This window comes from Chionomys nivalis, chromosome 8, assembly GCF_950005125.1.
Source record: "Chionomys nivalis chromosome 8, mChiNiv1.1, whole genome shotgun sequence".
In the NCBI taxonomy this organism is placed as follows: Eukaryota; Metazoa; Chordata; class Mammalia; order Rodentia; family Cricetidae; genus Chionomys; species Chionomys nivalis.
Genome location: NC_080093.1, coordinates 92,831,072 through 92,845,367, shown reverse-complemented (window position 1 = coordinate 92,845,367; position 14,296 = coordinate 92,831,072). Strand labels below are relative to the sequence as shown.

Below are 14,296 nucleotides of genomic sequence, written 5' to 3'. Positions count from 1 at the left end.
TGCTTTGGAGCTGGCAGCAGAAGGATTAGAAGGTCAAAGGGCGTCCTCAGCAACAGGGGACTTTGATGCCAAGACAGCCTGAGATACATAAGAATTATCTAAAAACAGAAACGTATGAGGGAAACAATGAGCCATCCCCATTTTCAGTCTTACCCCCACTCCTGCACGCCTATCTCATGTGTTCCTTATATTCTCAAATCTATTAAAATATGACATACGGGGCAAGAAGGGATATGACAGCGTAGTCTGAGTTTTTTTTTTTTTTTAACATACCTGTGCCTCCTCCTCTTTCTATTCTTATTTTTAGAGATGGGCTCTTACAGTGCACCCCAGCCTGACCTCTAGCTGAGATTTAACTCCCTCACCCTCCCCAGTGCTGAGCCCATGGGCTTTTGCTGTTGTTTTAATTTGGTCTTTGCACTTCAGGGATCGAACACAGGACCTTGTGAATGCTTGGCCAGTGTTCCATCTCTGAGTTAAAGCCCTAGCCCAAACTCCACATTGTGATGAGGACAAGAGACTGAACTGCTGTTCTTGCTGCGGAGACAATGGCTGTCAATCAATATTATAATCTGATTCTTCTGAATTGTTAATGATTATAGAAAATTATTTATCACTTTCTGGTTTTGTTTTTGAGACTGGACATCCCAGACTGGGCTGGAGCTCTCTCGTGTTCAGCATGGTCTCCAGTTGCTGGCAGTACTCCTCCCTCAATCTAGCAAGTGCAGGTGTTAGAGGGATGAGCCACCATCTTTGTCTTTTACAGAATTGAACCAGTGCCTCCTCTGTTTCTTCCTAAGGCCTTCCTGGGAATCAAAATAATGAAATGCAAAAACAGCCATCTACCTCTTGGTGAACTTTTTCTGCAACCACAATTTCATTCCAACTCTGTGCAAAGATTCGACTTTGTGGTCGGGTCTGCCACCAGCCTCGAACCTCAGTGACAAGAATGAAGGCGGCCAGGAGAGCAGGGCACTGAGCACGCTACTGAGCAGTGCGGCAATGTGTGTGAGTCTAACTGTGTCAATACACGCTGACGTTTATTTCAACACAGGAAAGGCTTTCCCATGAAACAATTATGGAAGAAATATTAACCAAAAAGAACATTGGAGAGATTGAAGATAGAAAATTTTTTCTTGAATAGATTTATAATTTAAAATTTAAATAAATCATCTGTTATTTTTTGTTTGTTTTGGTTTTTCAAGACAGAGTTTCTCTGTGGCTGTAGAGCCTGTTCTGGAACTAGAACTTGTAGGCCAGGCTGGCCTTGAACTCACCAAGATCAGCCTACATCTGCCTCCCTAGTGTTGGGATAAAGGCGTGTGCAAACACTGCCCTGAAATTTTATAATACAGGTATTGTAATTCTTCAAACAAAGCATGGTGATATTTTGAGTGGCTGATGCATTCTCTGCCAGCATGTAGTGCTAGAATCTCCAATCTACATGCTGCCCTGTGACTGCCTCTCTGCCGTCACAGAGAGAGACACGATGGAGCTCCACTCAAAATGAGTCCCCAGTAGCTGCCTTGCTGGTGCCACACTAACCTAAGTGAGTTCTCATGACAGGGCATCCTATGTTGTGTCACATGTCTGTCCTGCCTCCTGCCTGGAAATTAGAGAGCCTGGCTGCAGGCACCTGCTGTGTGTTGGGTCCCTAGAGGACAGGCCTTTGCACCCCCACTTGATCTGTTTTTCACTCTTGAGGTTAGCTGAAAACAGGAACAAAAACAGGAACAATCTGTTGTTTTCACCAATGTTTCTAAGGATGTTAACCCCTAAGCCATTGAGTTATGGTGATGAGCTTCCTGCTATTGCTGATCTGGCCTCCCCTGCTGAGGGCTATATATACTTGTGAGAAAGTGGAATAAAAGGCTTGTCTGCAGAACCTGAAGTTGTGTTGTGTGATAATCCCTACGACCCTTGCTCAGAGGAATGACAGTTGCCGTGCTGGCACAGCACTGTGACCTACCCCTCCATCCTACAAAGTTTGAGTCTTGTTCTTCAGCCATAGGGACCCTGATGCTCTGCAGAGATTTCTCTATTCAGTCATCTCTGGTAGTGGACCCTGAGCCCTCCTGGGAGCACTCACCATGGTGGGTCTTTCTCTCTCTCTCTCTCTCTCTCTCTCTCTCTCTCTCTCTCTCTTTCCCCCTCTTCTGCCCCTCTCTCTGTTTATGGCACTCTGACTCAAATAAACTTTTGCCCACCAATTCTCCAGTGTGTCCCTTTGAACCAACTACCTCATCCAGAACCTAGAACATTCTTTAAAGGTGAGACAAAATGCAGCAGGGACTGACTTTGTAACTAAAGCTGTCTCAGATGCACAACAACCTCCTGTCTCTGCCTCCTGAGTGCTGGGACTGCATCAAAACCATTATGGCCGACTCTGGTACTCAGTCTCAACAATCCTTTATTACAGTCATAGTGAGAAGGAGACAAACAGATGCCATGTTGAATACCACTGACATGCCGTAAGTTCCTAGAAACATTCTATTGTTCACATTTCACAACACAGCACAAGGGAAGTTTACGGCATCACTGGCATCTCCATCATTCACTGTAAAATGGAAATCATAGGATTTACATATTTGATAAGAAACAAATGTAGCACCACAACAATTATCCTGTCAAAAATGAATGTGAAAACCAAAATATAATCATAGATATCTGCAGCATATTAAAGTAAATTTGACATCAGGAATGAGAAATCTTCATGTGTCCCTTCTCCTGACTTTTGTATGGAATCAAAACATAACCTCAGTAATTATCAGAAGAACCATCTATGGAGTGTTCACTGGATGCTTTGTATGCATTGAACTTATTGAACTTTCTTTTAAAACAGTTACATAAATCATTTTAGATTTGTGTCTGTGTCTAGGCCTGCGTGTACTGCATATGTGTCAACACAGAGGATAATCTGTAGGTCAGAGTTGGCTGCCTCCTTCTACCATGTGGGTTAAGTGATAGAACTCAGGTCACTGGGCTTGGAGGACAATGCTTTGACCCTCAGAGCCTTCTAACAATCCAGATTTATTTTCTCACATTGACATATAGTATGTGTATACTCTTTATAGAAAAAATTTAAAAAACAACAAATAATAATGAAAAACAAACAAAACCAAAAATCCCATAAAGCATAGGCTTTTGAGGTTGCTATTCAGGGTTACACTTCTATGTGGAGTGACAGAAATAGAACCCAGGTACTCTGAACACAGTCTTAGTGTCTTGACTAAAGTTTTTTTGTCCCACTTGGTCCTGCAGCCATTAAGTCCCAAAGAATCACACAGATGTCTACATAAGTTATAAACTGATTGGCCCATTAGCTCAGGCTTCTTCTTAACTAATTCTTATAACTTACATTAGCCCATAATTCTTATCTGAGTTAGCCACATGGCTTGGTACCTTTTTTGGTGAGGCAGTCACATTTTGCTTCCTCTGAGGCTGGGTCACAACTGCAGACTGCACTTCCCTCTTTCCAGCATTCTCGTTGCCCCACCTCTACTTCCTGTCTGGCTATGGGGCGACCAGTATTTATTAAAAAAGACCAAAAACCAATCTTTAAGGGTAAAACCTTTGTCCCACAGCATTAGTGCTTACTATTAGAGATATTTCCTTCTTAAGTTTTGATGAAGCACAGCAATGTGGTTAAAGTGACTACAACTAAGGGCTCATTCCTAGGCTAAAGAGACACTTACATGTAATTTTCAAAATTAGTAGAAGAGCTGGAGAGGAACTTTGTAGTTGGAAGCTGCTTGTTTGTTCCTGGCTGCCCTGACCAGAATAATCACACAGAAGCTATAGTAATTACAACATTGCTTGGTCTATTAGCTCAGACTTCACATTAGTAACTCTTACATTTTAAATTAATCCATTTCTATTAATCTGTGTATCACCATGGGGCTGTGGCTTACTGGGTAAGGTTCAGGGCATCTCTTTCCTTTGGCAGCTCCATGGCATCTCTTACTTCACCTACTCTCTCTCTCTCTCTCTCTCTCTATATATATATATAGAGAGAGAGAGAGAGAGAGAGAGAGAGTCTATCCTAGGTATATTCTGCCCTGCCATAAGCCAACTCATTTCTATTAATTAGCAATAAAAGCAAGACATATACAGAAGTACATCCCATATCAGTACTTTCTGTCATCATCTGTCAGTGACAGAGGACTGGGGTTGTAGAGAGTTGGCAGAGTTGAGACATGTGGCTCAGGGGCAGAATACCTCCTCAGCATGCAAAAGACCCTGGCTTCCATTTGTGATACCACAAAACAGGAAGCACGGGTTAGCAGAGGTATTACCTCACCTTGTGAGGAACAGACATTGTCTTTGGGAATTTGGGAAATGATGAATTATTATTGCCTTGTAAACAGACATGCAATTGGATTAAGGAAAAGAATCCATGCTGGCTTACATTGAGAAGGGAAGGTTATTAAAATAGAAAGACCAAATGGGAGTGCCAGTGCTCACTTACTAGGGCAAGGTCACATGATATGACCTCAGCGAACAGAAACAGTCTCAAATTAAGGGACCACAGCAAGATAAAGGTTGTGACAAATTTATTGAGAGTAATCACACTTTTATACCTTTATCAGAAACAAATCATAGTGGCAATTGCCAGGATCAATGTAATTTGCTTGTCAGAAAACAATGAAGATTGCAGGTTATACAGGGTACCCATGATTAATGTCTAATACCTATTGTCCTGTCAAATTTCCATGCTTCCTTGACTATTAAGGGGAACAGAGAATGCAATATAGCCTGAATGTTTTATGCCTGAGTGAGTGCATTAAACTCTTGGGTAATGTAAGGCCCAGTGTACCCCAGGAGCCACGAACTCTAACATGGAAAACCATGACTCATGCCTCTCAAGGAAGCTAGGCCAAGGCAGTTTGATGGTTCCCTGCAAGCAAAGACAGAAAAAAAATTAAAATGATCCCACAGAGCTTAGACATATGAAATACATCAGACATGGGGACACTGTGCAGATATGGGGGAGGGCTTAGGAGGGCGGCTCACAGACTGTCAATGGCTCTGAACATCCCATAGGATTAAAATATGGATAAACCACATTAGGGAAGGAAGGTATACAGAATCTATAGATGAGAGCTCCATGGTTGGAAACATCATAGAATGAGAGAGTGCAAGCTTCACAGTCCAGAAAAACTCCAACACGAGTGGGAGGAGGAATCAGAGAGAGGAGCAAAACACTGGCATTGTGGGTGACAGAACACTCTTCAAAGGCATTATATACAGACCTGTTCGTCATCCCTATAACCCAGTAGCCATATTTGGGCTGATAATTTACATGTTGGTTAATATCAGAATTATATTTGGCCTTGACGCCCTGTTGATTGATTGAAGGAAGCTGGGGTTTAGCACATCTTCCATCATTTATTCCCAGGAGCCAGGCATCACATCTAGACACGTCTACTTCCCAGTAATGTTTCCCTGAGTGGATGGCTGGATACCCTAGGACACCTAAATTATAGGACTCAGAAACTTGCAAATTTCTTCTATAACCACTTCTATGTTGTGTTTGTCTTTTGTCCACGTTAATGACAATATTTTTAATGTTGAGTTGACACAGGGTCACGTGAACTGCAGAAAAATCAAACATATAAATTAAGAGTCACATGAGAAACAAGGTACTGCCTTATTTGTGATTTAAGTAGCAGAGGCCTGAGAAGAAAGTGAGAGGGAATTTGGTAGAGCCATTTTTAAAGTCAAAGAGAGTCATATTGCTGTGCATATTGGGAGCAGTAACATAAAATGTAAGTATTAGTAAAGAAATAAGCTCTGAAAGATATTAAGATGAGAGAGGCTGATGGTGTGATTTCTACTTACCCCAGTGGTGCTGGGCTTCCCGGAACACTGAAATGATGAAAATGTACAGCATTAAGTGAAAACAAGGGAATCAGAACATTAAAGTCAATGTGCTCTGCAGAGTGGGGGAAGGTCTGGAAACTGTGACATAGGACGGGATGAATGATGATAAATATGATGACATCACTGGGACACACTATCTGCTCTTCTTACTTTCTCTACCCATGATCAGAGACATCAGTCTCTATCCAGAGAGTGCAGTCCCAGCCATCCCAGAGTCCCCCCCCAGGTAACCACAGAATGTAGCTGCTCTCACCTTGAAACACTTCTAACATGCCCTTCAGATCCGGAGCTTGGAAGGTCTTTCTCTCTTTTCTCGAGATGATTTCGGGCTCTTTCAGTCTTATTTTCTGACTCCTAGAGACAAAAGATTGACTCCACATCTCAGACAGTGTGAATTCTGACCACCATTGACTCCCTACCACTCCCTATCATTCTGACCATAGAGATCCTGGAGCTCTCCTGAGAATTCCGAGAAGGGGGAGAGCAGGTATATACTAACTCTGCAGACATGAGAGACACACTCATGATCCCTCCTGCTTACTTGCTATGGGATGTTGGGAAAGCCTTACTTCTCTGGAGCAGAGGTCCTCATTTGTACAACCAAATACTTGCTCCCTGAGTTTGTATCCTTCCCTTCTAAACTTTTAAGAAATGATGAATTAGCGAATTTCAAAACAAATCAAACTTAGGTGGCTAAGAAATCTTATGTGGGCTGAGCATGGAGTTAGAAGCCTTTAATCCTTTTACTTGGGATGCAGAAGCAGTTCGATCTCTGACATCAAGGCTAGCTTGGACTATAGAGTGAGTTCCATGTCCGTTAATGCTACACAGAGAAACCCTGTCAGAAAAAACAACAGCAAACACAGCAAAACAGACCAACAACCAAACAGACAGAGAGACACAAAGAAACAAACAAACAAATAAATAAATGAGTAGATAAATAAGAAAATTTGTGTTTTCCAGGACAAACTAAAATCAGGGTCCAGAACCTGCTCCTGGATAATAGAGTCATGGAGCGTGGAGAAACCACTGGAGAAAGCCAGGACTTCAAACACTTTCGTCAATCTGGACACTCTTGGCCAGCTTCTGACTCTTCAGGTTCCTTTTTAAGAGATGACAGTTTTTGAAAAGAAGACTGAAATATCAAACTAATTCTGGCACTGAAGTTCCAGACCTCAGCACAGGGCAGTTTAGTCACTCAGTAAGATGTATCTGCCCCTTACCTGCCCTTAGTTGTAGCCTGACCTTAGAGCCTGGACTCAGTCCCAGCCATAGGGAGAAGCCAATCAGAGCCCAGCAACACCTGACCCCACAGGGCAAGGACAATCAGAAATAGACAAACAAAACCAGATGTCCTCATGCTGAGAATCAATACTGCAACTTCTTACTGCTTGAGCCAATCCCAAGTGTGTAACTATGTCGTTTGGAGGGCTTGGGTCTGTAGCTATGCAGTGCAAGTCTGGAATTATCCAAGTCCTCCTCATTTTGCCTGGCCACCATACCCCCTCCTCCTTTTTGTTTTGCATCGAATTTTGTCTCTTGGTGGTATTTTGGAGATCAGGACTTTGGACACAAGAACATGAGTGTGCTGCCGACAGCCTGTGTGTGATCTTTACACACACGGGCACAGCTTTCCAGTCTTCTGAAGTGTGTGGTTCACACGAAGCAGTTGTGCTCACTTTTCTATCCCATGAGAAATACACAGATCCACAGGAATATTTCCCAGTATACAATTCTGTGAGCACTGCAGACAAGGAAGACAGATAAATCTGTAAATCAAGTACCTGTGAGCTGCAACAGAGCCAGACACAAACATAGAGCACAGACAGAATGATGGAACCACAAGGAGTCTGAAAGCTCCTGTGGCTCCATTTGCCTCTTCCCACTGCTGAGACTAACTCTGTGACTACCCTTACCCAGACCCCTAAAAGAGAATCAAATGTGTCCCCAGTAGTTACAAAACAGTCAGAGCCTGTCTTTCCCTGCATCCTCCTCCTTCTTACTGGAACTTCAGAATAACACTTTGTCTAAATTCCCCCAAACACATGAGAGGTTTATTCTAGTCAGATACTAAATCATTCTCATCACACAAGAGGGTATTCTTCCATGTCAGCCCACACATACCTTGTTAGGACATGATTCACACCCTAGAGAGAAAGGAGAAAACACAGTCACTAACATGTTCTGCGTGTTCTTGCAAATCCAGGTCTCACTCTCACTGGGTGCAGAGACAAAGTCAAAGAGAATCAAATCTATCACCAAAAGTTCTCCAAGACATGAAATAAATATGATGCTAGGTTCATTTATTGTTTTATATGTATACTAGTACAATATTATCTATCTCATACTATAAGAATTTGGAGACCAAAGATGAATCAATGATAGTTTGATAACTTACATAGGTTTTACTGTGCATACAACTAAACATATAAACACATGTCTCTTTTCCTAGTTCCATGTCAGCTATCTATCACCATCCTTGCTACTAACATGTCTTAGAAACTTATATTCAAATTATTTTAGTCATTTAGACCTAATTCAATATGTTAATACTGAAGAAGCCACAAGGGCCAGAAGCTTAGATTGTTTGATCCTTAGGTCCAGCTAACCATATCTCACTTTCTCTTTCCCTTTTTCTTCTTTCTCTGCAGTTTTCCTGGCAAGAAAGGAAGTCAGTCTAGAGAGACATGTGTGCCTCTCAATTTGACAAACCATTGAATCAACGACTCCCTCTAAAAGTGGAATTTTTCCAGGAATCTCACACAGGGAGAAGGAAAGCACCGCTAGCCAGATGGAGAACTGACCTCCTAAAAGATTTCACGCTGCTTTTGTTACTTGCCAGACCACATAAGGTCTGAGTCTGTACCAGATAATGATGGGAAAATGATGGACAGGAGCACGCTTTGAAAAGTGCTACTCATGTAGAAATGAAAATGGACAGTGGGTTTTTTTTTTTTAAAAAAAATCTTTTTGTACATTTTCCAAATGTAGTCACTTTAATAAATATCCCTTTTCTGCTTTCCAATATTAACTTGGCTCTTTTTTATGGGACAGATATCAAGGCCCGACCCACCAGTTCCATTTTGCTATGTTTAGTAGGTAGCTCTGTGAGTCCTTCGTCCCCAGATTGAGACCTAACACTATACAAGTGTTCTCACATGTGCAAATTCCACTGGATATTGGTAGATTTAACTAAAGTTAAATTTTTTGAGAAATGTGATCTTTCCCCTTACAGATAACTATTACGAGGAGCTCCTTGGGTGTATTTTAGGCTTCCACAGGTCTTGGGTCTGGTGTCACAGCCAATCCCAGGTCATATGTGCTGCGGCTAAGCTGTGTCCAGAAGACGCTGTTTCTCTTGTATCTTCCACCACCTCGCGCTCTTGCATGTTTTCTGTCCTCCTTCTGCAATGATCCCTGGGCCTTTAGATTAGCAGTGGACTATGTATTTTCCATTTACAGCTGTACATTCTGTAGTCTCTTCCTCTGTCCACCTTGACCACGTTTGTTTTCACTATGGAACACTGCTGGCCAGGAACTCACTGTGTAGACCAGGATGGCCTAGAACCCATCTACCTTCATTTGCTTCTGCGTTCTAATTGCTGGGACTAAAGGAGCGAACCAGGATACCTGGCTGCAGGTTAGGAAGCTTATATCTTATTTCCAAAGTTATGTTCTTCTCATGTTTTTGTTTCTGTGTGTGAGAAGCTCTCAAGTCCTGGGATCACAGGCAGTAGATGCTTGGCCAGGTATTTTATATAATGTAAACCAACAAATGTAGATCCATAGTAAAAATAATTCTGAGAGAACTAGAATTCTAGTTATAAGTGAAAACTGATGCTTAAACTTGTCCTCACTGAGACATCTGTATGCTCACGTTCACTGAGTCATTATCATAGCAGATAAAATAGAGTCCACTGGAGAACTACAAACAGAGGAATGGACAAAATATGTTATGATAAACATGGAGGTTAAAATATTAGACATTCAAAGCAAGTATTGTCATTTGTGGTAACTTGGCTGTCTGCACTCAGAGCATTTATGTTATACTAAACCATCTGGGTAAAAGAAAAAAAAAAACACGAAGTTATCCTATTTAAATAAGTGTCATGTCCAAAAACTGATCTCACAAGAGTAAGGATTAGGATTTGGTTCATCAGGGGCTGCAGGCAGAGAATGGTAGGCTGATTCTTTGATCAAGACATACAATTTCAGGCTTGTAGAGTATGGTGGCTGTAGTTACTACCTATGTGAACTAGCTTAGTTTAGCCAAATATGTCTAATTCCATTTAATATAGGTGATAAATGAGTGTCCTCGATAATAATTAAATCAACATGATGCAAACCAAGAAATTAAAGGAGCATGAAATTTTCCTAGAATTACCAAGATTAGACAATTGAGACAAAAGAAAGAAATTCTTACAGAGATATTCATCACCAGAAAATGCCTTTGGTTTAAATGATTTAAAAGTGTGATAGAGATCAAATACAATATAAACTTTATACCTGTTAGGATAAAGAAGATACCTTTCATGTCAGAAACTAAAAGACAGAGGAAGGAAAACTCTCTGAGGTCTTGGATAGCAACTCCCCTCACACTGACCAGACCATTGAATCAGGGCAGTGGGGAGAAACTCCCCAAACATCCAAGGAAAGAAACCATTTCCAGTAATTTCAAATTCAGATAAAGTGACTAATGACTGTTGAATATGCTTCACGCATGGTCACATTACAGCAGGGGAGTAACTACCCATGATGCAACAGATCTTCTCTACATGGTTCTCCTACTGTACTGTACTTGATAAACTAAAACATGCAATTTCCTCTTGCCATGCATGCTTGCAGTGATTCCCCAGCCTTTGAAACTGATTCAGGAAAGAGTTCAGGTAGGGTCCAGAGAGCCCTACTGTCCTCACCAGGGAGATCACAGCAGCACAGAGGGAGGGAAATGGCTTCCAGGTGTTCTCTCAAATGTTGGCTCTTTCTGCATGCAGTCTTACCTGCAGCATCTCTATGGCTGAGTACTCCAACTGATGTTCCAGATCTGAGATGAGGTCTCTCACTGAATCCCTCTGCTTCACCAGCTCATTTTGAGAATCTTCCAGGATATCCTGAATGTCTTCCCACTCTTGCTTCAGCTTCTGCAGCTCATTCTTCTCCTTGGAGTCCAGGAATTCCCGCAGTCCTTTAAACTCTTTCTGAATGGTTTTTGCCTCACTCTGTATTTGGTTCTTCAGGTATAAGAAAAGGGAAACAAATTTAGATTGCCTAATAGGGCTGGAAGACAGAAATCCACTGTTATGACGGGGAGTTCTCACAAGAACTGAGCTTGGGAAGGAAAGGCAGTTTTGGAAATCATCTGTCTCATTTCAGCATCTGTTCATGACATTCCAAAACAAAGATCTTAAGTCACCTTTGCCAAGGCCACCTGAGCCAAAGTGGGTACCTGGGTGTGACTCGGTTTTCACAGAGCTGTCCAAACTCTGTTCCTGCCTGCAATACCCCTGATTCTACCTCTGAACCCTTGATAGACGCTAACCCCAAGAATAGAAGTGTGATTATTCTGAAGCTTCTTCCCAATGGTCACAGTTCCAGAAAGCACCACAGGAGCAAGTCCCAGGACTCAGTGCCATTCTCACCAGGCCCCCGCCATGGTGTCAGCTCCTCACATATCCAGGCTCAGCTGTGATGCACTCTCTGTGCAGCCCCAGCTCCAAGGGAACAGACAGAGAGGACTAATCAAGGCCTCTTGTCCCCATCAGCCTCCAGGGAATGAAGAGCCACGGAGCTTCTTGCCCTTGTTTCTCCCAGGCATCAGGCTGACTCCCTTAGGATGTAGGGTCCCCACTTGCCTTCCAGGAAGTACTCTCTTTTTGAAGGTCATCTTCCCACTGGTCACATCTTTTCTCATTTGCTATCTGCATCTCCAGGGCAGCCTGGAGTATCCGCTGTGGGAGAGGAATTGTAACAGTGTCTAGCTGTGTGCTTAGTAGGACAGCTGCTCCTAGCCAAAGGCCAAGAAACCCTTCTGGAAAGACAGGAGGTCTAAGACTGTTCTCTTTTTAATATCTTGTGCCATGATTTATGCACATAAAGTAGGTAATCTTCATCTTCAGCTCAATTCATTCTCGCATTTACACAAACACAGCCCCATACAGACAGACACAGAAATCTCTCTTAGTCAACCATCCCACCAAGTACACACCTGTCACTTTAATTCTGGCATAAGAAAACTGGGGAAATTTTGTTTGCTCTCCTGGTCTTTCTATAAACATATACATCCATCATAAGTACCCCAACTGGCACTGCAATTTATTTTTGAAGCTGAATCTTATTATGTAGCCCTGGCTGTCCTGGAACTCCTCTGTAGACCTCTATACCCTCAAATTCATCAGCAGTCAGAGTTCTGGAATTGAGTCATGTGACACTACACAGGCCACACATGCACTCTCCTCACTGCCGTATGCCATTCATTTACTAGTCTCACTGTTGATAGTTACTAGACTGAATTTTAGATTGTATGAATGAACCTGACATGAACATTAAAAAAAATCTACATGAAGTGGATATGTCCCATCTGTTACTGGGTCCTGCTCTGTGTCCCACATCCTCCAACTTCCTACCTTGTACTTATCGGCCACCTCTTCAATGAGAGCTGTTTGGTGACCACGGTGTTCCTGAGATCTCTCACAAAGCCAGCAGATGGCCACCATGTCCTTCTCACAGAAGAGTTGGAGTTTCTCTCCATGTTGTGCACAGACATTCACCTTCTGCTCCTCCTCTGGGTTGGACTTGAACTCCTTGAGCCTCTCCACTATGTTGGCCACATGTCGAATAGGCCTCAGATTTCCAAACAGGTAACTAACTCGGCACACAGGGCAGATGCCCTCCCCTTCTTTGCCTTTGCTGGACTCATAGTTCAGAGTGATGCAGGCTCGGCAGAAGATATGGTCACAATCGGCACTCACAGGTTCTTTCAGAAGCTCTAGACAGATGGGACAGGTCACCTCCTCCTTGACCATCCCCAGGACTGATGAGGACATTGTTGCTGTGATGCTGAGTTTGTCTTTCCACACTCTTGACACTTCTGCTCAGGTACCTGTGTGAGTGGGATGACGAGAAGGGGGACAAATGAGAAAGGGAAACTCAGCACTGAACATTGTAGAGATCAATGAATGCCTTCGATGATAAGGGAAAAGAACAAAAGAAAGAGATTCGGAGAGAAGTTCAGTGACATGGCACAAGGAGCATGTTGTCACACTACTGTATTTCTACTGCACTTCATCACAAATGACAAAGGTCAGAAATAGGATTGTTATTTCCTTTTACTGAAGATCAGGAAGATCGTGGTTCCTTCCTATGGCCTCGTGGGTTCAACCTTCTACCTTTCGTTTTCTTTCCCAGGACAAAATCACATCTTCAGTGTTACAAGTATCAAAATATTCATGTCTCCCCTGCTGTACTTCCTCCTTCATCAGCACCAGTCAGTGTGAGACTCTGATCCTCTCCTTACCAGTCTCTTACCAGAGAGCCTGGTGCTGACTTTGAGTGTACACAGTCCATCTCCCGATGCACATAGGCAACAATTTTTCCTTTTGTTTAAGAGTGTTTATTACTCTGTAGAAGATCCTAGATCTGTTCCTTGCACTCACATGAAGTATGTCATAGCTGTTTGTAAATTCAGGAATCCAGCAGCTGTGACCACCCCAACCATCCTTTCAAATGTGTATACACGCAGGGAGACCTACAAATACTCAATTGAAAGCAAAATTAAACATTGTTTACTTTTTTTTTTCTAGTAGTGTTTGGATTTTACCCTCGGTTTCTGGCCTATGTAGTCTCTGGCTCTTGGTCGCTCATGCAATGTCTGGTATGGGTTCATTCCCTTGGTGCAGGTCTTAAGTCAAATCCGACCTTCGTTGGCTACTGCCAACAGTTCTGTGCCACCACTGTGTTGTAATAGGAGTGGCGGGTCTGCATCCCCGGCACACGGCCGCCTGCATGGCTAGCTTTATACCTGAAATAATTACACGGAAACTGTATTCTTTTAAAAACTGCCTGGTCCTTTAGTTCCAGACTCTTATTGGCTAGCTCTTACATATTGATCTAACCCATTTCTAATATTCTATGTAGCTCCACGAGCTGGCTTACCAGGAAAGATCTTAACCTGCGTCTGTCTGAAGTGGGAGAATCATGGCGACTGCCTGACTTGGCTTCTTTCTCCCAGCATTCTGTCTGTTTACTCCACCTACCTAAGGGATGGCCTATCAAATGGGCCAAGGCAGTTTTCTTTATTAATTAATCAATGAAAGCAACAGATAAACACAAGACCCACCTCCATCATTTCCCCTTTTTCTGTTGAAACAAAAAAGAAAGGCTTACATTTAACATAGTAAAATTACATATAACAAAA

General features: G+C 42.5%; 1 protein-coding gene across 2 annotated transcripts in view; it reads right to left on the bottom strand.

The window, feature by feature from the left end:
- The window catches only part of LOC130879730 (tripartite motif-containing protein 30A-like), a 136,647-nt gene that overhangs the window by 41,003 nt on the left and 81,348 nt on the right, over positions 1-14,296 (bottom strand). The window contains exons 2-8 of one of the 2 annotated variants that reach the window (XM_057778515.1): positions 12,507-12,982; positions 11,736-11,831; positions 10,884-11,114; positions 8,008-8,030; positions 6,137-6,237; positions 5,842-5,868; positions 4,554-5,595 (exon numbers count right to left, since the gene is read on the bottom strand). In XM_057778515.1, coding sequence (XP_057634498.1) covers positions 4,997-5,595; positions 5,842-5,868; positions 6,137-6,237; positions 8,008-8,030; positions 10,884-11,114; positions 11,736-11,831; positions 12,507-12,926 — 1,497 coding nt within the window. In that variant the 5' untranslated portion in view covers positions 12,927-12,982 and the 3' untranslated portion in view covers positions 4,554-4,996. Of the gene's footprint in view, positions 1-4,553; positions 5,596-5,841; positions 5,869-6,136; positions 6,238-8,007; positions 8,031-10,883; positions 11,115-11,735; positions 11,832-12,506; positions 12,983-14,296 lie in introns of those variants that run through there. The other variant, XM_057778513.1, reaches the window with a different exon arrangement.